A 25,924-nucleotide genomic window follows, 5' to 3' on the forward strand; every position below is an offset into this window, starting at 1 on the left:
TCACATAGCACTAGCTCCCACCAGATTTACTTGCAAATAAGTCTGTTGGAATTTAGAAGAACTTACATAGAAATCAATATGCCTAGATTGTGGTGGAATAAGTCCACATTCATCCTCAGAAGGAAATACTTTGAACACATACATTTCAATGTTTTCATTGTGACCCTAATTTTCTGGATTTGCTCTATGTATGTCATATTGGTGTCTAGTAAAATAGAATGTAATTAGTCTCAAAAAGCATAATCATAAGTCCTCTTCTTTCCAAACATTAAGAAAACACTTTGATGTCCTCTTCCATTTAACTTAACTGCTTGCTAATGTCTTTCATGTTGACTATTAAAAGGCAAAGACTTTCTCTGGTACTCTTTGCTTTGTCTTGGCTGTCTTATGTTTTGCAGAAAAATGGGTTAACTGCTGCTAGTTTTGTTGTCTATGAATGCAGCTTTGAATAATTTTTAAAAGGAGGGTATAAATATATTCCAACTATGAAAAAAACACTGAAATCTTGATTTCTACTAACAAACTTAAAAGATAGATTCAGGTGGGCAGCCATGTTGGTCTGCAGCAGCAGAACATAGTTCAAGTCCAGCGGCACTTTTAAGACAAAGTTTTATTCAAGATATAAGCTTTCATGTGCACGCACACTTGTTCCACTTTAATGTATCTGAAGAAGTGTGCATGCACACAAAATTTATACCTTGAGTAAAACTTTGTTGGTCTTAACTTTATTCTAACAAAGTTACTCCCAACTTTCAAATTATGCCTGAACAGCTTTCTGAAGGTGTGTTTTCAACCTTTTAACACGTATACCCATACTCATGGCAGGAGTTTTCTTATCCTCACTACTCCACCTCAATGGCAAAGAAAAAGCACTTTACATAATATTGATGTTGGGTAGGCATGAACTCTGAGCAAGCTGAAGTAGCATAGATAAGATACTTATGGACCGTGGCCTTTCTCCAAATTTCTCTCATTGACAAGATGTCTTAAAGGCCATAAAAATATCTTATGAGGCAAAATATATTTTGATCAGGAATTTTCATGCAAAAGTTTTTCTGATTTAGCTATGGCAAGAAACGATATGGACATTCAGAACAATTAACCTTGTTGGAAAATATGCCATTTTCATGAATGTCAATTAACTGGAAGATGGATGAAGGCTTTGGAAATTTCAGTTGAGGGTCATTCTACAACTTAAGATGTCCTATTCAATTTGCACCAAGACACTGAAAAAAAATGCAAGGCCAGGCTGTATTTCTAAGTAGCAGAGGTCTTTCACAGCATGATAGCCATTACCTTTCTCAATTAAAAAGGAAGAGGAAGAGGACAAGAATAACAGTCAAGTACTATTGTGCCTTAAAGACTATTATTATGGAACAAGCTTTGGTGAGATAGAGTCCACTTTGTAAGATGCACAAACTACATTTCTCCAGTGCAGCAGCCTTATCCTTGAAGTTCAAAATCTCTTGGCAAGCCCACAATAATCTGTAGTCATTCTATGTCTGACCCTCAGCATTGGTAGCTAAGACACAGCAGCTGAGAACAGACGGGCATTTTGGGGTGGCAGGAAGGCATCCTGAATCAGGACAGCCCAAAAAGAGCCATCCTGGAGCCTCCCCATGCTCACCCGCATACCGCCGGCATCCTGTCTGTGAGGTGGCTGGGCGTCATCACATGAAAGCTGGATTCCTTTGTTTTCCCTGGGGGGGGGGGAAGTGCTGGTGCACACTAGCACTCCGATTGGTTTCTCTAAAAAAAAAAAAAGGAACAGCTTGGGGCCGCTTTGACAGCTCCAGACTGCCAAGTTGCCTTGCGTGCGCCTTTCCCCGTCCAGATGGCAATCCAGCGACTGACGGCCGGCTCAAATATTTGCTACCACTTGCACAGTGGTAGCTTTTTGAGTCGGGTGGAGCAGCCAGAAGGACGGGGTGAGTGCGGGATGGGGATGCCCAGGAGATGTTTGCATGTGGAGGGATTTTTTGGGCCAACTTCAGAGGCGTCTCTGAGTCGGCCCAAAGTTCCAATCTGTAATCAGCCAGCATGTTTGTTTAGCAGGCTAGTTTATCCAGGTTTAACTTTATCCAGGTTAAAGTGGATAGCAGGAAACTAATAAGTTGTCTGTCCAAGCTAAGTAAAGAAGTCCTGTCACATGACATTGGGATCAAGTACATCAATCACATGATAAATAAGATCTATCTTTTTAAAACAGGGAAGACTTAAAGGCTCTTCCACATGGGGGGTATTTCAAGCATCAGTGTGCCTCACACCCAGACTAATCTAAACAGCAGATTGGCAACCATGAGGGTTAATGTGAGTGACAAAGACCTCAAAAGAGCAACTGTTGCAGAAAGAACCCCTGTGTATCTCTTCTACTAACTTTAGTTTAAAGCTATAGTACTAAAGAAGCTGTGGAAGACATTTATAACAGCAGTCAGAGTTGCCACTTTGCTAACTGTGAACTGACCTGTTAAAGGATTTTATGCACATGGAGTTGCTTTGCACTGAAATGGACAACTGTTCTACTGAAGCAATAATCTCTAACTGGTAACCATGGTTCTTTCCAAGCCCCTTTAACTACCAATGTCAGGAACTGAACCTTGGGTCTTGCACACATAAAGCCTGAGTTCTGCCACTAAGTTATGGGGCTTCCTAGTGTTTGCAGTTTAGACTTCTTTAAAAAGTAAAACTGTAGTCTCCCGATACCAATCAATGGGAAACATTTGCTTACTTATAACTTATAAGTGATGTTAGAGTGTATGTAAATGGGAAATTACCAGGTATTCCCTTTCTCTGGCACATGCTGTTGCTCAGTTCCCATTCATTTAATATAGGGGTGTCAAACTCATTTGTTATGAGGGCTGGATCTGATATAAATGGGACCTTGAGGGGCCGTGCCATGTCAGGTTGGGCCAAGCCATGTTGGACCGGGCCATGTGTGTACCTATTTAAGATTAGGTAGCAGAATTATATATTTTATAAAGACGACAAACACAAATATATATATTTTTAAAAACTTAAAACATGCTTAGCACGTTAGCAATCATTGGTCTTAAAGGTGCTTTCCTTGTTTTTCTCCCATGGAATTCAGGGAACTGGGCAAAGGAAGCTCTGGTTATTTCCTTCCTTCCCCAGGGACTGGGGGGGGGGGGGAGCCTCAGTCAATAGAAGGAAGAGAGGTTTGGTTCAGTAGCTCTGCTGTGCGGTTGAGAGAGCCTGGCAAAGCAAGCTCCCCCTCCCCCCCTTCTCCCCAAGGGAGGAGCCTCAGTCAATGGAGAAAATAGAGGTTTTGCTCTGTAGCTCCTGTGCAATTGAGCAAGCCTGGCAAAGCAAGCTATTATGCAGAAGGAAGCAAGAGAGAGGGAAAGGAAGCAAATGACAGCCAGTTGCTTGGGGGCCTGATTTGGCCCCCGAACTGTATGTTTGACACCCCTGATTTAATATGCACCCATTCCGTATGTTTGACACCCCTGATGGACTGCACCCATTCTGCATACAGCTTCTTGCCACAGAACTGGAGATGTTCCCAGTGGATTTTATCCAATGTCATTAACCATGAAATGTAACAATGTAAGGTTTTATGGTTGATTAATTAAATGCCTCATTAACTCTTTAAACATGATTTATTCAATTCACAGAAATTTCAGCCCTCTCTGTTGAATTCCAAAACATGTGGCTGACAGCACATGAGCAATTTGGACCTGAGAATGGGGATCCAGGAATAAAACATTGCAAAACTAGCGTAGAACGCTTTCAGTCTAGGCTACATTCATTCTGCCATAAAAAAAATAACACTGTTTTTCTCTAGTTAACCTACAGAGCAAAATCATGCTCTCTATGAAACTTGCTGGCAAAATCCAGACCATTTCCCATTTTGACACGGCTACTTAGCTTATACCATTGCCATTTTGACATGGCTACTTAGCTTATACCATTGCCATACACTCATGTCATACATTTGAATTTCTGTCAACAAAAATTATATTCAGTGCTTGTAAAGGTCCGGTTTTTTTAAAAAACGACTTTATACCTCATCTTCAATAGGAAACAGAAAGAAATGTACTCTTCTCTAATAGGCTCAATAATACAATTAAATTTGTTTGGGGCAGGAAGTCTCATTTGCAGTTGAATATATATGGAAAGTGCATATCCCTCTATAAACTCGTATGCCATGCGTTTATTCCATAAATTCTTATTCTATGAATGCGCTACAGAGCATTCTGTGCATCATCCTCTATCCAAGCCAATGAAGAAAATCACTGAAAGAACACAGTGCCTAAAGTCTCTTTACAATGCAACAGCCAGCCCTGTCACAGTGATTTACATCACAGACCTTGTTTTCCAAACAATACAGAACCACTTCCTGAAGAAAGAGGGGAAGGGTGGGGAGAAGAAACAGTTTGTTGCTATGGAGACGCCTTTAACATCAGAGGCTGTCACTTAAAGAAAACAGAAGGGAGGGGCATACTTCATCCTGGAAGTATTTCCCTTTAAAATTGGGGGATGGGAGGTGGGGAGAGAGATTAATGTTTCAGAAGGAGTCCTTCTAAAAAGCAGCTTTCAGAAAGATAAGGAGGGCATTTGGAAAGCCTATGGACAGAAAGCCCTTGCAGCTCAAGTATCATGCGGGCCCATAGAACAGGCCAGGCCCAGCCTCCAATAATGTGTTCTACAAGGCAAACCCTATTCCTCTAGGGAAACCATGAAGGAAACCTTAGATTTCCTGTCTATAGCCCTATCCACAACCCACCTCACTCACAATTATATTGCCTCTCCTAGCATTCTTTTACATTGTACAGAGGGGAATGTCAAAAACACACAGAGTCCATTTTTAAAATATACGCATAAATTGTAAGCAAACTTAATCACAAAAGACATTGAAATATTCCTTTCCAAATTCTGCTCAGCAGATCAAGAAAGTTAAAGCTGAAATCAGCAAACCTTACACTTTTAAAAAATATGGTTGATTTGTTAAAAGTGGACTGTTAAAATTTTCTTAAGCTATGGCTGCTTTGTGAGAGGTCACCTGAAATGTGTTAGAATAAAAACTCAGCTGCTTTTGTACATTACAGAGAGGGGATGCGAGGAATGAAGCAATGACTGCACAGCAAGTTCACCACCTATTTCCCAAATGCCTGTTGGGCTGTCAAAATGTAATCCCTGCCTTTCTGCACACAATTGGGCAATTCTGAGTTTAAACACCATGCACCACCCTAAGTTCACATGGTGAAAGTCGAACATAAGGGTTCTGACATTAGTGATATCTGTAAGTCAGCCACAGAGGGTGTGCAAACCAAATACCTAAGAACAATGACTGTGAGAATGAGGGACTTTTGGGAAACAGCTCTTGTCCTTTGTAGTCACTTTCCCCTTATAAGAAAAGCTACATCTTTTTCTAGAGGTTTCAAAACATCTCTATCAACATTTGACAATGAGATTTGTTGGCCGTTTTATCATTGTTATGCTTTTACTTGTCTAAAACTTATCTTACCTGCTGATTTGTTTTTATTGTGTTTTTATGGATCTGATGAATTGTAAAAACTCCTTTGAATAGTGATATATTGCTTGCAGGTTTTCAAATTAATGAATAAACCATCATCTATGCCTTTCATTTTTACCTTGTGTGTTTAGAACAGGTGCTAGGTTGAATTTTAATTTGTTGCATATTGCTGAAGGAGCCCTCAGCATTTTCTCTTTGTTTTTTCATTTCAAGTCTTATTGACTACAGTTTAAATATTACTGAACGAAATGGGCTGGATTCTGCATAAAGAGACAATATTCATAAACCTGGTTTTTGCTCTTTTACCCAGTACTTCTATCCCCCAAAAATGTATCAAGTCCTTTAAGGACAGGGGAGCGTAGCAAAAAGTTGTTACCAGAAGCAATCACTGACACCGTTATGTGAGCTATTGAACAAGAGAGAAGGCAGATGATTTTTGCTGATTTTCCATCAAGCTGCAGCCCCCTTTCCCTGCTTTCCAAAGATCCACAGGCCCTCTGGAGCAACTTTTCAGGGGGATGTAGGAAGCTACAAGGTGAAAGGGGAAGGAGGGGAAAGATCCATCCCATGAATTCCATCAGTTCACTATACAACAACCTAAATACAAAGAAAAGAAGGAAGCTCTCCTCTCCCATTTTTCACCCTGAAGAAACATCCTGCATGCCCACACCTGGCAGCATGATATTATTGCTGCTGCTGCTGCTGCTGCTAGGTGAGGCATCAGACCTGTGCCTACCAGGCCAGCATCACAGGTGGCAGGGACAAACAATAAGGTGAACGACAGCTCTTATGCCACCTTCCCACCTCATAACCATTCTTGACATCTAGTCCTGCTATTTCCTCTAAAAAAAAAAGAACCATTCCTGCCTCCTGAGAACCCAGCAAGGGTGGAGCTGGGGAGCTTGCCAAAGAGTCTCCTAACACTGGTAAACTGCGCTGTAAAGATTTGCTTGACATTCCCATTCACCACTCTTGACGGACAGTATCCTAGTGACTCTGCAATTTGGACTCCTCTGTGGATCATAGCTAAACCAACTACTAGTACATTCTGAGGCAGCCAGCATGTATTTCCATGTAACAAATACAGAGGTTTTTCTCAATTTTCAGTCTTCAATTTTTATACTATATTTCTTGTGTAGCAAATTTTCAAAAATATCCAATTATATAGGTAAGGAAAAGGAAATAAGATTCTGTCTAAAGCCAATTAAATCTACAGCCTGAGGCACTTTCATCACTGGGCTTTTACACCTAAAAGGTGTGACATTGCTCTACTACACAACAAGCAAGACACAAATCATTATCACTGGGGTTTCAGTTTGCTAGGATAACTAGCCCCTCTCTACAGACTTCAATTCTCTAAATTATTTTAAGTCCAATTGTCTTTCCTAATGCAGACTTTTATGATTTAGGGGAAAGGGGGATGCTTCTTCTTCTTTTTTTTTTTAAGAATCTTAAATCTTAGACCTAATGAGCAATTTTTTAAAAGTTCTGGTCATCTTGTTTTTAATTAATCTTTATATGACCTCATTTTTATTTCAGGTAGAAAGGAGCAACACAGATAATTTAGACAGACAAAAATAAAATATATTGCAATCTCATCACCAATTCCATTTTATAATTCCATGGTCACATCATCATCTCTCTGAACTAGATGTTTGTTTAATCATATTCTCTTTGCAGGTACAATCCAGAACCCATTGAAGTCTGTTGCTCCTCAAGATTTACTGGCTCTGAACTGGTATCTGACAGAGGGAGCTCTTATCCCCACTCACAATCTAGCTGTTCTTCTGCAGACCAGCGCAGCTACCCTCTGAAACTGGCTCTGTACTGTTTTTCTATATATAAGAATGACTCATAGACATGTCTTTAAAATACAACATTAAGAATGCACACAGCCTACACTATCAGAACTATACATGCTATCAGCCCTCCTGAAGCATAGCATTAATGTTCATTTCGGCCAGATCTGTGTACCTGTCTCTCCTACATCACTTCTTATTCAGGATGCTAATTCTGCACAGCACATCCTGATCTGAATTCCAACTGGCAATAACAAGCACCTATCCAGGTTCAAGGTTATTCATTTGCAGAAGTTTACAGGGCTCTCCTCTTACTCCACTCACAACATACATTAATTGAGGGCTTGAATGAAGAAACAGAAGGGACAGTCTCAAGATATTCCAGCACACTGAGAAGGAGCACAAAGGGAGACTCTAACAACACTTAGAATTGTTCACCCACACCTAGCCTCTCCCACATTCTAATTCAGAGCAGGGTACTTCAGAAATAATGCTTGCCTCATATCCCAGTCGAGCTGCCCTTTGCAGAAGAGTTTCTCCAGCATTCTTATTGACAATAAGCCTTCGGGCTTCTGGCGGCATGGGACGACTTGGGGTAGTCTCCTGAGGTGCGCTTGCAATCTGCAGCTGTGAGGGCTGAAGAGACAGGCAATAATGAGGGAGTCTGCTGCTGCAGGCAATCCTACAGTGCTTGCTCATGTGATTTGACTGGTGAAAAGTCACAGTCTGAAGGAGCTGCTGGTCGCTTCCAGATTCTCCTCATTAACTATGACCTGTCAAAAAAAATTACTGGATTCCACACCCTACCCATTCATGAAGATCTTCTCCCCCCACACACACATTAAAAAAAAAGTGTAGTAGTGTCACCTTCTGGATTCATATCATCCAAAGATTTAAGGCCAAAATCCTCAAATAATATAGTCTACAGTAAACCCCAGGAAGCCAGGGACTTTGTCCTGGAGTCTGCGGACTGGCACCACAGAACACTTTAAAAAAGTAAATGGGAGGAATGTAAAACTATCACTGCATAAGTCAATACATATAAGGATTTAAGCTGGCTGATTTTACTAAAACCTTAGTACTATCAGTGGGCAATAACATTAAAGTAACGATACCTTTTCCTCAGAGCTTTCAATATCTGTAATGTCGTCCCCAGCGAGAGATGACCTCCTCCTTCTCTCTTGCAGAGCCAAATGTTTTGTTTTACACTGGCGTTTCCCTGGTGGCTTTTCACACTCGCTGTGTTTCTGCAGTAGGGATGTAGCCTGGAAATCATCTTCTTCATCTGTGCACAACACATCTGTCTTCCAGTTTTCTTTAATTTTCTGCTGCTTGGCAGGCAACCTTGAAGCTGGAATACAGTTTAGCTGGCTCTGCTTTTTGCCGTTTATACCAGAGGATGAAAGGCTCTTCATATGTGGAGATCCTGGGAATAAAGGAATACCTACATGGGAGGAAAGGCATAGCATGTTGCATGGTGTGTTGAAAGGATCAAGGGGCACACATCCACACATTCACAGAGTTAATGCTTAACACAAGCTCTTCCGTTGCTTAAAACACTCTACTCTTGCATTTGCATCGCATTAATATTTTAAGCAATTATGCATTTGAACTGTAAATGCTAACCCACAAAATATAAAGTAATTGTAATGGGCTGATAAATCCTGTAAAGGAAGTCCCATGGTAAACCTAGGTCTAAGGACAGTACAAAGCTACATAATATTAGCACTAACTGCACTATCTGGATACAAATACACACAGAGAGGAATAAGCCTTTCAATTTACTGCTTTTTATGGATGCAAATGAGAGAAGCAGCTTCCTTACCTGTAATTTTGTGTTACCAAGAATGGGAATATACTGCTCTTTCAGGTATGAAACTGCTGAACCTTTCCACCATGGGAAGAATGTTGTTGCCTTGTTTTTTTGTAAAGAAGTATTAAGGGAAAAACTCAAAGGAGTTTTTCCAAAAGCTGAAATGGAACTTAACTATCCAATTCCCATTTCTGCCTTTGAAAAATCTCTCTTTGTTCACAAAAAATGAAGAATGCATTAGGCTATTTCTTCAGGCATTCTGAAAATGGTTTCATGGATCCAGAAGCAATTTCTTATGTAGAAGTTGCATAATAACCCCTATCAACAAGTAACTATAAATCCAGTAAAATGAGTAGATAGCACCCTACTTTCAAGAAAAGTTTAGCTGTCCTGCAAAAATTCCAGATGCACAACCAACAGGAATATATTTGGCCTGTTTGACTTTTAAAATTCCCCAAGCACAAAAATACTTTCACATAATTTCTAGGTTCATTTCACATCTGCAGCATTGTATAGTCCTGGCTATACCTGAAGATAGAACATAGTTACTTAACATGAAGATGTGACAAGAAGAAAGCAAGGATGCCAATGTTGCTATTCATGCAACTGAAGAGGAATTAAAAACTCAGATTCAGAAGAAGTTAAAGGGGCCCAATGAACCAATGATCCACTAAACTAAAGCAATTACTAAAGAAATTATAATATTAGAAGAGCTTGTAGTACTTGAATGTACATATGAAAGAAAAGGTTTCTGAAGTTCTGCTTCTACAAATCACAGGATAGATTAATGGAATGAAAACCAAGAATGGGCAGGTACTGGACTGATGGCACCTAAGGCACAATCTTTCTAAGGAGGACCTCCTCTTCTTTGTGTACATGACAGCTGAATTAATAGTGCATTACGGCCAAGCTATACTCCTGAAAATCGGTGAACCTTTTTGATACGGCCTAAGGCCTAGTACTCCTGTGTATAGGTTGTATGACTAAAATTACTTAGGAGGGAGCTTATATCATAAATGTTCTGACATAAAGTAAAACTTGTCCTCTACAGGGAGAATATTTAGGCTCAAATCCTTCTCCCTGAATTCAAGCTGTTTATATATTTGACTTCTTTGCTCTGATATTCTGGGGCTCATATTTTCTGACTTGAGCCCTCAATGACCATTTGAAGTAGTTCAGCCCGGAAACATGTTTACTGATTTAGCCAGAACTAGGTCTAAGATCCAGCTCTGTTTCTCTGACTACAGCATATTAGTAAAGCACACTGGACTGGAAGCAAAGCACATCAGGCCCCAGGACGTCATCAATATTATCAAGAGATGTGTAAGTGTCCTGGGAGGCAAAAGCCTGGATTAACTTAAAGGAAGACAATGCCAATATCTCCTTTCATTCAAAAAGACAAAGAACACAGTTTGCCCATATTCACAGAAGTGTAATGTAGTTATTTCTTAGCTAGGCAGATGGTGAACAGGTTTACGTTCTTCTTTTCTCCTGTTGCAGATATTAAACAGTAGCAAAGAAATTACACAAGTGTCCAGCAGAAGCTACTCATTCAAAACTAGAGAGATTTCCTATCCAAGCTCTCTAGCGTGACAGATGACAAACATTTATGGATGCAATAGACATAGCTATATGTAGCTGACTTTCATTAAAGCACTTTTTGGGGGAGGTGCTCCTGGTACATAAGAAAAATCAGAAAAGGTTGATATGTCTTGACAGCTGGCTGGGAGTGGGATTAACATACAAATGGAGAACCATGCTGGCCTAATCTCAACTCCACTTCAACACCACCACTGCACAGGCTGAGGAGAATAACCTTGCACAGAGGCAGAATGAAAAAAGACATGGGTGCACTTTACCTGTGTGCACATTACCAGCTCCTTCAAATGGAAAAAAATAGCTCAGAAGTTCAAAACCTAATAAAGCAGCCTATTCCCATGAGCAATCAGAATTCTTCAGACTTTTATAAGAAAAACTACACCACAGTTGACTAATTCATTTTACATACACATGTACTAGAAATTGTTATGAAGCCAACACCATTCTTCATTTATAAGAATGCTAAAATACATCTATGTACAAAATGTTTTCACTTGGCAAAAAAAAAAAGACCTCATCTAGGATGGGGTCTTAAATTAACACACCACAAAACACATACACGCAACAGATTTGGCAAAACAAGCATGAGTGAAGTTTTCATAGTGGTGCTTAAGTCCTTTATACATAATAAAAATTTTATATTATATATATAATATAATATAATATAAAACTTCTACAAAAAACTACTGACACTTCTTAGCACTGGTGGCAGCATGCGTCACTAAGTAATGCTAAATTTCCCTAGTAATCTCTGCGTACCTTGTTCATTGTCACTTGTTTTGAGGGACTCTTCAGACCAACTTCTATTGCTTTTGACCTCTGACCTTTTCTTGGTGTGCCTTTCTTCTGTGCAGTCTTTGACCTTTGCAGTGGCCTCTGGCTGAACAGCCTCAGCTAAATCTTTCCTGCTTTGCCGGCCCAACTTGCCGGGTGGGGATCTCTCTGGTGACACCTGCTGCTCCCATAGTTCCCTAAGATGCTGCAGGTGACGCTGCTTTTTGGGATGGAGCCCTGTTAATTCAATGCACACCTTCAGGTTGGTCACCTCATTACAATTGGGCTCTTCTAAGTGGTTAGAGGAATTGTTTGTCATTTCCCTCTCAGGCCAGTCATCTAATGGAAAAATAACTAAAAATTAATCAAAAGGCCCTCAACTTGAAACAAAAGCTATAGTTCACTTGTGGGGCAGATCATTTCAGCTTTACCACCACACTATGCATTTTCAAAAGGAAGGGGTTTGCATGCACTACAGCCATTTGCATTGTCCAATGACTACATTGTCCAATGACTGATCTTTTAGCCTTCAGGTAACAATCACAGTCATAAAATGGACATGTTAATTCAAAGAGTGCTCATTTCACAAAACATGCTGAAGAGATACCAAAGCAAGACCTGGTTACCTTTGGAGTTCTTCCTCTTTTTTGCTTTTGATGCAAATTCATCCTCCAGTTCCTCTATAAAGTTTTCTTTAAGGCTTCCATCATTCTGCATTTTCTCACCAGAATATTTACGTTTTCTGTCCAGATGTGGACACTGGTTAACCTCTTCTGTTGATTGATCAGGAGTTTTTTCATATACAGAAAGTCTCTCCAAACATATGTTCGCTGAAGGACCTTTTTCTTCAGGAGTTTCAAAAGTGTGATTTTGGGTGCTCTCTGCATTGTGAAAATTACCTTTTAAAAAAAGGCACTGTGTCATTAAACCAAGGAACCATTTGTACAAAGATAAATCACTTCAGAGCCCATTTAATGTTCACGTACAAAAGCAACTGATATGTTTGAGACATATGCAAAGTTAAGCCTAAAATAAAATATTTACTGGATAAATACTAAACAGGTTTACCATGAACCGAATGAGAAAAACAAAGATGCCAATATTTTACTCTTACTAGTATTTAACTAAAATGTATTCAGGTGTCATAATAATCTTCTATTTGATTGAGGGTTTATAGTGCTTTCTGAATCCTGGTCAGCCAGCAATCTGGTTTGCTGCTGCAGGGTGCAATATCATGATTTCAAACCAGTTTCTACCTGGATTGTTAACAGTGGTTTATTGTGATGACTGAATACAGAAAATCCAGTTTGTTTAGTAGCACTGCTCCCCAAAACAGCAGGTATAAATATGCTCCAAATAGTTTTTCCTGTATTTTTTAAATGATTGACTTCATTTATATCCCACCTTCCCCCCCCCCCCAAGTAGGGACACAAAACAGCTTACAACATTATTTTTTCCTCCATTTTATCCTTGTAGCAGTCTTGTGAGGTAAGTGAGACTGAGAGCATATGACTGGCCCAAGGTCACCCAGCAAGCTTCTGTTGCAGAGCAGAGATTCAAAGCAGTATCTCCCACACTGCCACACATTTTAAATCTATTGATTTTATTCTGGCTGCTCATAATACAAATGCAAACCTAGCTATTCTAAACAACAGAACCTAACCCTTGCTGTGCCACTAAACGCCAACCATAAACACCTATGGCAAAATGCCAATAAGTATGTATTCATTACATAAGAAAAACAAGTGGATGAAGTGATATAGACTATGATCACAGTGACCATACTGAGTTTCTGCTCTTCCTTCAAATTCTACAACTTTCTGATTTTAAGTACCCACAGACTGGCCTTGAAAAAAACTGCCTGACATTTTGCATTCTCAAGGCTATGCTTACCCTAAGCCAAGAAAATATACAGTTTAATCAGATCTTTGAATTAAGAAAACACGTTAGCACTCTGTGACCTTCAACAGACATACATTTCTGAAATGGGCTGACATAAGGGTGCCACACAATGCTTTAACAGCAGACCTCACCTTAGGTTTGCTATTTCATACACCTCTTTACAAAAGAAATTCTCTGTGATCTTGTTAAGATTCCTATGTTCTCTTTTCCCATATTGTTTTTAGAATGCAGCTGTTCTTTATCTGCCTCTTGTCTTCTTTCCTTTGTTCCATTCTCCCCCACACATTCTTTCTCTAATTTATCCCATCAATCTTATCTCCCGCTTAACCTCCTCCTCTTCCATTTTGTCACATGCCTTATCTTTTCCTTCAGCAATCCCCCTCCTAAATGTTTGCCTAAAACTTGCTAGCTAGAAAAGGAGGCTTCAAGGAGCATTGAAACAAAGTACATTAGCAAGGCAAGCTATTAAACCAACCCAATTTACTGCTTGCTTAAAAGTGAAATATCATTGTCTACATGTTTTAATATTTTTATTAGATTTATATGTAACAGTCACCTAACAGCAGATTCACATCACTTTTTCCCTTTAACTTAAGGTGTTTTTTTCATAACATCTTACATTATATTGAAATGATCCACACATAACTGTATCATAGAATGGAGTCGATATATATTTTGGCTAGGGGCTGGCAGAAATACACTAAATCTCAAGAATCACCGTTTCTGGATTTATGAGACTGCAATCCAAGCAGGTAGTAAAGCTTCTCCCTGTCCAGATTACTAGAGAGCATATGGAAAAATAAGGATGGTACATGTACCAGAGACTACATACAATATCAACCATGTTTTTGTCATGAGCCACTCAGTTGAAACCATACTAGCTTGTATCATGTCATCTGTTTCCAATGACAGATGAACATTTTCAACATCAGAAAATGAGGTGATTTCTACTACTACCCACCCACCTTCCCACTGTAGACCCCTACTTTGCCTCTCTTCTGTTCAAGAGGGTTCACTGATCCCCTGGGACTAAACATCCAGGGGGCTAAGTGGAAAATGCAATAGCAGATTGTGCTGGATACAAGCCATTACCGCTTATGCTTAATAAAAACTATGAATTAAAGAAGGGAGGAACATTTTATATATAAGTAATGAACAAAACACACAGGGTTTAAAAATATCTACCTTTCTGATGTCCCCAATCTGGAAAAAATATTATGTTGTATTTTCCTCTAAAATACATCAGAAGCCTGTTGGGATCTCGCCTGCAGAAAAAGGTGAATTGCTCGGTGGCCCGCTGTAACTATTTTACACTTTACAAATAAAGTGTACAATAAAGCTTTACAAATAAAGCTCAGCACTTTACAAATAAAATCTCTCACATCCATTCTGACTTTGACTCTACATTAGCAATGACAGAATCACATGGGGCCAGGGTGCCAATTTGCTACTTGTTTGGGATACATTTCAGTTTATTCAGTTTGAGGATGTAGACAGGATCCATGGAGGTTTTCAGCCTACCATCTGTCTGTACGGCCCTTTCCCTTCTTGGCTACTTAAATCTTCAAGGTGTGAAAGGCTGGCTGGTTCTGAAAGGCAGTTGAGAGAAAGGGTGTTCACACCGCAGCCTTAAAACTGACTATTGTGCATCCACTTCCATAGAAGCCTGCTCTGAATCCAGGAGACCTCAATAACTACCAACCAATCACATATGTTCCATTCTTGAATAAGGTTTTTGAATAGGTGGTAGCTGGACAACTTCAAGCTTTCTTGAATGAGGTGACTTGTTTCAATACTCTTCGGTCTGGTTTTATACCTGGTTATAGGCAGACCCATAGCCACAGGGAGGTCTGTGGAGGCCCTGCCCCTGACTTCCCATTGGGGTGACCCCACCCTCTCAGCTTTCACCCCCATGGCCCCTCAGGAGGTGGCAGCAGAGGAGAGCACAGGAGGAGCACAGGAGGTGTGGCAGGAGCAGCCATCAGCTTCCTGCATGATTTGAAGGAGTGGGAAGGGAAGGAAGGGAGGAACAGGTGCCCTGAGTTTTGCATCCTGCCAGGGAAGGGGACCGCTAAGTGCCCCCTGACTAATATTTATGCCCCCCAGCCTTTGAAATCCTGGCTATGGGCTTGGTTTTAGGCCTGAAATAGTCTTGATGGCCATGATGACCTGCACAGGGAGATGGACAGACAAACTGCAACTCTGCTGATTCTCCTGAACCTCTCAGATGCTTCCAGTACAAACAGTCATGGTATTCTGGGCCACCTTGCCAGCATGGAATTGGAAGGCACCATTTTGTGGTGGTTCTAGTCCTACCTGAAGGATAGTGGACTTCACAAAGTTCCATCTTATCCACTATGCTCTTTAACATCTACATGAAACTTCTGGTTAAGGTGATCTGGAGACTGGGGTGGGTTGTAAACACTATGAAATAATGCTTGGATCTATCTCATACTTCTTACTAATCCAGGAGAGACTGTAGAAACCCTGAACTGGTGGCTTGGAGGCAGTTTTGAAGGGGTTGCAAGCTAATAAACTGAAGTTTAATCCTGACAAAATATAAACTACTAGTGAGCAGAAAATCTGACCCAGAATTAAGGTAGTACAAGGTCTAGATGGGGTTGTGTTCCCCTTAAAAAACTCCATAGTCTGGAAGTGCCCTTGGGTCTAGACTACTGCTGGATATACAGGTGGTGTCTGTGACCAGGAGTACTTGTTCCTGTTACCAGCTTTGACTGGTTAGCCAGTTGCAGCCTTTCCAGGACAGAAAAGACCTGGCCACTGTGGTGCATGCCCTGGTTACATCTAGATTAGATTACTACAATGTTCCCTGTGTGGGTTTGCCCTTTAGACGTGTTCAGAAACTCCAATGGGTACAGAATGCTGCTTTCAGGATGTTGACTGGAGTGGGTGATGGGGCCAGCAGGTGAAAACTTTTGTTTTGTCTGGCACTCCCTGAATGATCCCTCCTTCCTGCCCAATGTTTAAAGATTGTTTTTTATGTTTTTGTAAGGTTGCCAGGTCTGACTGAAGAAATAGCTGGGGACTTTGGGGGTGGAGCCAAGTGCAAGGGTGTGACAAGCATGACTGAACTCCCAAAAGAGTTCTGACAATCACATTAAAAAGGACCACATGCCTTTTAAACGCCTTCCCTCCATTTGGAAATAATGGATGGGGCACCTTCTTTTAGGGCTCATAGAATTTGACCCCCTAGTCCAATTGTTTTGAAACTTGGGAGGTGATTTGAGGAGAGGCACCAGATGCTATGATAAAAATGTGTTGCCTCTATCTCAAAAAACAGCCCCTCCAGAGGCCCAGATACCCATGGGTCAATTCTCCATTATACCCTATGGGGATCAGTCTCCAAAGGGTATAATGGAGTGCCCAGCAGACATTCCGCCCCACATACACACACTTTCTGATGATCCTGAAGTGGTGGCCGGGTCGCCAAACCGGGGGATTCTTTCCCCCTAAACTGGGGATTGGCAACCCTAAACAGTTTGTGTATGAATTTTGATCTGGTTAAATTGTTTTAATGATGTATTCTTTGTTGGTTTGAATAGCTTTTAAGATGTGATTTTACTATGTATTTTTTTAAAAGTCACCTTGGCCTTTATGAGGGCAGAAGGCAAGGGATTAATTTTGTAAAATAAATAAAACAAAGAAGTAATCAAGTATGAAAAGTAAGCAATTACATATATCCTTCACTTATTAAATGTTTCGCTCTGGGTTCTTGATTCGTTAACAAAAAAATAACCTTTTGGCAAATATTTAAAGAAGTGGGTGATACAGACCTACAAAAAAGTTTATGTTCTAGTGATAATAATCAGTAAATTTGTAGTAAAGGAGTTTTTAATCCATGGTTCTATGAGAAGTTTTGACCTGCAGGACTCACACCAATAGATCAAGCATTTAAATAAAACACAAAGCACACAATTCACTGAGCACAACTCCCATATAGCCTTCAATTGTTTCAGTGGGCCTTGAACAAGAGTTCAAGTGGACTTCAGGTGGATTAAATTCTAAGTTGTTAACCTATTTATGACCCCAACCTTAACAAATCTGCTGAGTAAGTATCTGCTGCCTCCTCTTTCCTCTTCAGCATGCATGCATTATGACTCAAATAGGTCCATTCTGATCCAAGTCTTCAAAAGATGTTTGAATCTTCAGAACAGTTTCAAAAGATGGACCATTGTTCCCAGCTACTAATTCCAATTCTGTCACAGTTGTTTTTAATACAGTGACTCTTTAGCACACACTATTCATCCATGTGCAATACTTTTTACAATACTGGCATTTCAAAAATAGCAAGGGGGGGGGGGAAGAGGCAGGAAGTAGTGGGAGGGTGCAGAGGACACAGGTGTACAGATTGACAAACACTTCAACTGGATTTTAATCAGGACAAGAACCTGGCAAATATCCAGGAGAAACATATAATATACACACATACAGTGCCATATCTAATAGTCACATAAACAATAGACATATATTTAACATAAATTCATAATTCCAACAGCTTATTGCATTGAATAAAGAAAAAGGGTTTTCTTTTCCCATCAGAAAACTGATGAAAACTGTTTTTTTTTATATTTTACCACAATTCTGTTGCTTGTTGAGAGTCTAATTGAAAAACAAGTTTTGATCAAGACAAACATTCCAGGCATTGGCAAAAAGCACATAGCATAAAACAAAAACATTTCCACTTCTTGCCCAGTTTGGAGATTCCCTGTACTTTCCCCTGCCTAGAAATCAAGTAGTCTTCGCAAAGTATCATAAAAATCACGCAACAAGCAGCCTGCTGCATTTGCGACATGTGTACACTTTTCATTTAATTAAAGCCTCTCTCAAGAAGGAAATTTCTGCCCTTTATTGTATTAGCACTTGCAAGTCTAATGCCACAAATTCTTGTATGCTTCTTCTAGCTTCAGTCCAACCATGGTAACACAGATATTAAACACGACCTTGCATTCCATAGGAAGAATGAAAACAGAGTCTCCTTCAAGTATTTTGTTGCCTTGTGAAGACATGCCCATATTGCACAGATCATATTTTGAAACACAAAGTATTAACTCTGCTTAATTATATGTCAGCAGGAAACTCTTATTTATTTTTAAGCTGTTTATCTTCTGCAGACGTGACAACAGAAGACGCATTCTGCATCTTCACCTAATACATTTTTATTCTTATTCTGAGACCTTTTTAAAGACATGCTAGCTAGCTATCTGAATTCTAAAACTACCTAAGACTCATATTCCAGTAACATCAACTAGACTAGGTTAATCGCAACTAGTTCCAACTGCATTTAGTAGCTTAGCTTACTGTACTACTGACTTCAGCAGACTTAGAAGGTTGCAGTTCCACTCCGGATTACACTGTTAGTCTGCAATCCTATAAATATATTAACATATTTCTTAGTGAGACTTACATCTGAGTAAAAATAAAGGCTATACGGCACAATCTCATGTAACTATTTACTTTGCATCTATTAAAATAACTGGGACTAAGTAAAAACTTAACCATTGTTGGATTGTGTTCAATAAATGTATCATCTAAGCTTCATATAAAGGGAAGGACAGGTCCAGCTATCCCATCTCACACACTCATGCTTCCTTACCCCAGCCTACAGAGAAAATCATAAGGGTCTTTGCATCACTGGCAAACTATTTTTTTAAGGGGGGGGACTAATTTTGTGTTTATGCTGCTCAATGTGAACAATATAGCTGAGCAGCAAGGTCACAAAATGAAGGAAACAAAAGTACCTATTAGAGAGACAAGAGGAGAGAAAAAGGTTTGAAGAGATGCTGCAGATTCATTCACAATATAATTCATAACCTTGCAAATTATTAAAATGATTTCTCTTCTGGGGTACTACATCATCTCAGCTCTCATGCATCCAACAAATAGGATAGCTTATATTTTCAACAGTCTCATGTTCCCCTAACTCCTGTTGCTGATGAACACTTTTTCCCACCAGAATTAAAATTCAAGGATTTAGACAAAAATTACTGCCCTCACAGGATGCCACCCTTTGCTTCTTCATGACCACTAATGGTGAGGCAAATATAGAGAAGGAACTCAAGCCAAGATACAATGGGAACCAGAGTCATTAAGTCTGCAAGGGAAAATCCTGATGGGATGATATACCCCAAGCTAAGTGGGTGGGAATCGCAGCTGCTGTGAGCTGACAACCCCCACCCCACACAAGATGGATGTACACAAGCTATCCACCCCAGGAGCCAATGCAACTGTGAGCCAGCTTCCCTCTCCCCACACATGGGTGGGTTTCTGAGTCAGGCAGAAACCCTAGCAAGGCACCAGGAGGATGAGGGGCAGGATACTTTCTTAGGTACCATTTTTTCCTCTCAGTCTGCCCGATGGGAACTACCTCAGAAGTTGCAATTCTGCAGCACCTTTGCATGAGGATTAATTGAATAATCAACTACACCTAAGGGAATTATTCACTCAATTCTTCCTCACAAGAAGGTCACAAGAGTGACAATCACAGACACAGAAGTTTAACAGTGGTAATTCCAGGCCTGTGGAAACATGCGTTTAATAATCACTTCTAATTTGGACACAAATGCAACATTATACTAGTTTTCACTAGCAGTAAAGGCCTTCTTAGCTATGTTAGCATGAATACCACAAAAGTTAACATCTTTCAAAAGGGGTGGGATTCCTAATGATAGCCAAACAAGACCATCCTGTTGTGGCATTTTCAAAAGTATATTTACACTTTCTGATCTTTCCTAAATTACACTCTCAAAATACATTTCAGATTTTTCTAAGAACTCACCAATATTCCTTTTACCATTCTTAAACACCAAACCCATTTAAATAGACCTGCAGGCCTGCTGTTTAAATCATCTCACGATTGAATAGCCTTACAAATATATACCACAATTTTATCATGTTTGTGGCCCAGAAGTTCTCTATAATATTGTTGATAAGTCACCTTGACAACAAAGCAACTTTACAATGGCTCACAGAGTTTCTGCTGATTTTCAAACTCCCTGGGAAAAGACTAAAGACACTTGATTGCTATTCTTGATTTCATATTTTCAGTGAAGATACAACATTTTTTCCTACTATTAAAAGGAGGTAAAAGGTTGCTGCTGTTCCTCAAAGTGATTTCCCTAGCAATGATCTGCATTTTCAAGTGCAGTAGGAATGTCTGGAAGTTTGTTTGTTTATAAAGAAAAAGAAACCTCACTGACTACTTTAGGAAAGTTGTTTTTTTGCCCCAGAGCCCCCTGGACATTTGCACTGATGTATCTGCAAAGTAATCCTAAGCAAAGTCACACCATTCTTAAGCCTATTAGCTTCAGTTGTTTTAGGAGGATATAACTCTGCTTAGGATTGCATTAACACTAAACATTGCTGTAATATGTTTTGAGCTGCTGCACTGGAACAACAGTTAAAATATCCCATCCAAAGCACTTATTTGCTGACACAATAATTAGCTATTGTTAAGAATGAAACCAATTTAAAGTGGAAAACATTATCATTCCTTTGGCTACATCTAGAACATTTATTGTCCAAATTCAGTATGCAAATACAAGAAAAAGAGCTAGAAAAATGTGGCTGAACTGCCAGTGGGCATCATAGCCTCCCTTTCAATATTATTAGCCATGTACTGGACAGCACTTCAGCACAGACTGCTGTTCTCTGCACAGCATTTTGCTTGCTTGAATGAAATTCTGCCAAAGAGCAACAATCCCATCAGCATACCATAGCATCAAAACCAAAGTTTTTCCACTCCTAAAAATTCACAGTAACCCTGCATGTTAGAATAAGGAAAGAAGTGCAGACAGCTACAGACATGTGATCTACCCTCTTAGGCTTCTTTCACATGTGCAGTGGATCATATGAGTTGCCTTTAATGCAACTGTATGGGTGCTTGTGTAAATGCCACACCAAGAGATTCAAGTGGGTCTTAACTATGCCAGTGAAACTGTATACCAAGGTGTTGGTGTTAAAAGCCACCTGAACCATTGTAGATAGTTTCTTGCATGTAATGCTCATGTGGTCAACCAAGTGGCTGCATGTATTAAGTGGTTTTGCACAGTACAAAAAGGGCACTTGTGTACCCATCCATTTTCTCAGCAATACTTGAGAATTAATGACACTGCTTGTTTTTTCATAGGCTTTGTACTTCTACGGGTACCCTTCCTTGGGGAACATAAGGCAAATTATGCCCTACCCTAAAATTAACGCCTGCTGGAACTGTTTGTCCCTAGTTCTGGAACAAGGATGAACAGTAGCAACCCACTGTCCTTGATTTGTCTTGTTGACATTGGAGGAAGGAGGGCTGGAGAAAAGCTAATGATTGCTATCAATAGTTTTTAACTTGATTTACCATAACAGTATAACAACTTCAGCATGAGGCAGTAAAAGTTTCCAACAGGAATTAATCATCATATAACAGATAGTTTGGTCACCATACAGATCAGAATATCCCCATTAACATGGGTTACATAGGCAGGATTGGCCCAAGGGCCAGATGTACACACATGCACCACTGAAGGTTGAGCAAGCATGAGGCTGCCAAGCCTCAAACCACCATAGCCAGGACACATATGGATCCAGGAGTGCCCAGAGCTGCCATGCAAGAACACAGGTGAGTAGGAGGAGTCATAGCTGACTGCTTCCCTGCAGTCCAAGTGGGTGGGAAGTCTTGTGGTGGGAGAGCTAGGGACCTCCTGCTCCTCCTCCTCCCCTCATGGGGCTAGGGGTGGAGAAAGCAAGCCAGCTTACTTGGCCACAGGCTTGCATAAACCCAGCAGGTAGCATCAGGGTCACAGGCACTGCTCAGGATTGACAACTTGCTGACCATACTGCATCCTGCCCCTCTGCCATTCTAGGCTGGGCCTGTACCTAGGGATGAGAACGATGATTCTACAGACCTGCAGGACTGGGGTGAAATTTCTGAGGGTCTTAAAACCCTCCAAAAGTTTTTTAAAAAGCAATGCCTGCCAACACACAGAGGTAGTGAGAGAGGGAAAACAATATATGCTCAGATGGCATTTTCATTTGCTATGGTTGATGTTATGCACCAAGAGTCAAGAGAGTCAGGAGTGAGGAATGTAAGAAAGCATGGGAACAACAGCAGAAGAAGATGCAGCCCCAAACCATTCTCAATCATCTGGCCAGTGGGGTCTTTGTGGGGGTGGCTTAGGGCTGTCAGAGGGTTGGAGAAGGGGCAGCTTGTGTGACAGAATAGGAGGGGAGAAAATAGGCTGTGGCATTTCCCCTACCTTGTGAGCCCTAGCAAGTCCCTCACTTGTTTTATCTAACTGCACGTTAGCAGAAAATCCATTAGTTCGGAAATCAAATAAGTAATTCAAGCCTAGTCTATACATGCAGCAGAATACATGTAATGTGGACTGTACCACTTCAGATAGCAACCCAAGGTATAGCTTCTAAACCTTCTTTCATCATCTAAAAAATTTCCTGCCAGAATTAAAACTAGCAAGCAGAGAAAATATCTCCTAGTTAATTCTCAATCTGTTTGGTTAATACTATTCTACTTGCAGGGCAAAAAGTTTAGCGGTACTCTGAAAATTAATATTGCCGCATCTGCCACAGAGTTACATAGTTCAATTGCTGTAACTCGCGCTGAGCCCACTTGCTCAGAGGGCAAGATATAAATCAAATAATAAATAGTCCATTTATATCACTTCATTCTGCACCATGTACAAATCCAGCCTCAAAACAAAAATCACAAATAACTGAATTATCACCACTTTGCCAGTTATAAGGCCTATAAGAAGAAAGATTAACTGTAAGACAATGAAGAGCAAAGAGGGGGGGGGACTTCAGGGGCAAAAGCAGAATCTGAAAAAAAATTGTTTCTTTATTCACACCAAACATTTATGCTAATAAGCACACTCTGTATCAGGGGCCCAAAGGACCCCAAAAAAGCTATGGTCTTTCTGCTCAGTTTCAAATCCTTCCAGATACAGACAGAAACGTGCATATGAAAGAAAACTATCCTTTCAAAGATCACTGTTATCAGAGCTGCCTTAAAACATTTATTAGCCAGAAAGTTGTTTGCACCACACCTTTCTTTTCAAAGATTAGTCCAAAGTAGTCCTATTACATTGCTACTGAAGTCAGTGTAATTGCTTCTTGACTGGAAAATTACTGATAATTTCATCTAGAATCATAGAGTTGGAAGGGAACTCTAGTCTAGGGGTAGCCAAACTTTCTTAACATAAGAGCCACACAGAATAAATGCCAGATGTTTGAAGAGCGTTACTGGAGCGATCACTGGGAGCTGGGAAATATATGTTCATTGCCATATTTACAGCACCAGGAAGGAAGGAAGGAAAGAAGGAAGGAAAATAGATGGGAGAGGGAGGAGGAAAAAAGAGGTGGAAAGAAAGCAACTTTAAATGCATTCTCCAGGGCACAAGTTTAGCTTGGCCTGAAGAAGTGATTTAAAGAGAGAAATGCCATCTCCAAACTGGCTAATGGGATGGTAAGGGCTTTGAGAGCCACACAATACATGTGGAAGAGCCACATGTGGCTCCCAAGCCACACTTTGGCCACCCTGCTCTAGCCCAACCTCCTCTATGTTTTCACTTTCTCATTAAGGTAAGCCCTGTGACTTGCACAAATCCAGTACATTATAAACCAATAGGGGCAAATGGCCAATTAACTTCTTGGCAAGTTTCCTGGTGGACTACCAGGGGCAAGCAGAGTAATGACCGGCACCCATTCACCAACTGTTTTCTTTCATATTGTGTCAGTTTGCAAGAGGGGGCAATGGGTTGAGCCAATGCCCATTCTTGGCCAGGTCTAAGTCAAGTGACCCCTGCTGTACTGGTTTCTACCACCACAGGGGCTGCTCAGCTTGGATTATTCCAGAGCCATTTTAACTTTCCAGTAGGCTCCTGCAAACAGGATGCAGGCAGTCAATGCACAGGGGGCAACTTCCACATGGCAACTTCGAGGTAACTTGACACTTGTTCCTAAATCATAAAGAGGTAGGATATGTTACATCTGCTAAATTTTGCCACCCTGCAGCCATAAGTTTCATAATACAAACCACATGAATGAATCATGTGTTACGAAGGGAATTTTTGTGCCCCTACTAGAAGCAACCAATTACATGGAGAGGGAGTAGAGAAAATCCATTAATTGATGGTCCTGATTCATGCAGCGAGTAGTACTAAATGTTCTGTTGCTAAGGGAGGTGGAAGGCTAGCAAACACAAGTAGAAAACCCAGTTAAGATAGTCATCCTAGGAAACAGACTTTTCATCATTAAAAAAACCATCTTTGCCTCCATCTCCTTTAACTCAAACAGTGGCTAGGTATTCACTCCTCCCCCCTCCCTATTTAAATACTTTGGCTCCAACTCCCCTTGACAAAAGCCAGGTCTTCCCTCTACCCTGCAGCACTCGAAGGAATTGTGTGACCTGCCCTCCAACAGCTGCATTGGCTAGGGAAATAGACACAGTAACTGTTTTCCTTTTAACTCAACAGCACTTTTGAGTTTTCAGGGATCATGGGGAGCATGTGGCACACTCTAAAGCACAGGCAGTAACTGAAACTGAAGGAAACTGCAAAATCATCATCAGCAAACTGGAGAAAGAGCAACCAGTCTCTAGGTTGAAGACGGGGGAATCTCAGGATCTGCTCCTCTACTGCCTGAACTCCACTCTATACCTGTGAAAACACAAAGCTGCTATTGCAAGTGAAAACTGATGTCCGTGGCTTAGAAAGAACACCTACACCTTGTTCTGTGCCCAAATCTATTACATTAACAGCACTATCAAAACTTTAATTTGGTAGTAAAAGCTAGTAGACATTTGTGATCATCAACACATCAAAAAGTGATGGGGAAAAGGTAATCACAGATATTTAAATGTCATGACAAATTTTTGTTTGCTTTAGTTAATGGGGAGGGACGGTGGCTCAGTGGTACAGCATCTGCTGGAAAGCAAAAGGTCCCAGGTTCAATCCCTGGCATCTCCACTAAAAATGGGTTCAGGCAAATAGGCGTGACAAACCTTAGCTTGAGACCCTGGAGAGCCACTGCCAGACTGAGTAGACAATACTGACTTCGATGGACTGAGGGTCTGATTCAGTATAAGCAGGGCTGGCTCCAGCGCTAGGCAAACTAGGTGGCTGCCTAGGGTGCCAGCAGGGCGGGAGCGGCAAATTCAGACTTCTCCTCCCTCTCCCTAGGCAAACGCTTAGTTTGCCCGCTTCCCAGCATCCTCTCCCCCTCCCTTCCCCACCCCACGTTAATTTCAATGACAGAATGGGCTCTAGCACAGTGTTCCCGGCTATCCAAAGGCCCCCCCACTGATCAGGTGATCCGATCGGCAGGTAAAATTGCACCGCTGTGCTCCGTGTCTGTCAGGATCAGTGTCCTGAAAGGGCGGCCCCATTGGCACTGACTCCTCCCCTCCCCACTTCCTGGATGGGACAGGAGTCAGCGGCAGCGGAGCCACCCTTTCAGGATGCTGGTGCTGACAGACACGGAGCATGGCAGCGCAGCATGGTTTTACCCGCCAATCAGATCACC

At 40.8% G+C, this 25,924-nt stretch overlaps 1 protein-coding gene across 6 annotated transcripts in view; it reads right to left on the minus strand.

The window, feature by feature from the left end:
* The window catches only part of BCOR (BCL6 corepressor), a 148,909-nt gene that overhangs the window by 12,080 nt on the left and 110,905 nt on the right, over positions 1-25,924 (minus strand). For 3 of the 6 annotated variants that reach the window (XM_060234123.1, XM_060234124.1, XM_060234122.1), the window contains 4 exons: positions 12,109-12,381; positions 11,468-11,821; positions 8,412-8,740; positions 7,795-7,932 (listed from right to left, as the gene is read on the minus strand). In XM_060234123.1, coding sequence (XP_060090106.1) covers positions 7,795-7,932; positions 8,412-8,740; positions 11,468-11,821; positions 12,109-12,381 — 1,094 coding nt within the window. Of the gene's footprint in view, positions 1-4,258; positions 4,361-7,794; positions 7,933-8,411; positions 8,741-11,467; positions 11,822-12,108; positions 12,382-25,924 lie in introns of those variants that run through there. The other 3 variants (XM_060234127.1, XM_060234125.1, XM_060234126.1) reach the window with 3 other exon arrangements.

This window comes from Heteronotia binoei, chromosome 3 (assembly GCF_032191835.1).
Source record: "Heteronotia binoei isolate CCM8104 ecotype False Entrance Well chromosome 3, APGP_CSIRO_Hbin_v1, whole genome shotgun sequence".
NCBI classification, from domain to species: Eukaryota; Metazoa; Chordata; class Lepidosauria; order Squamata; family Gekkonidae; genus Heteronotia; species Heteronotia binoei.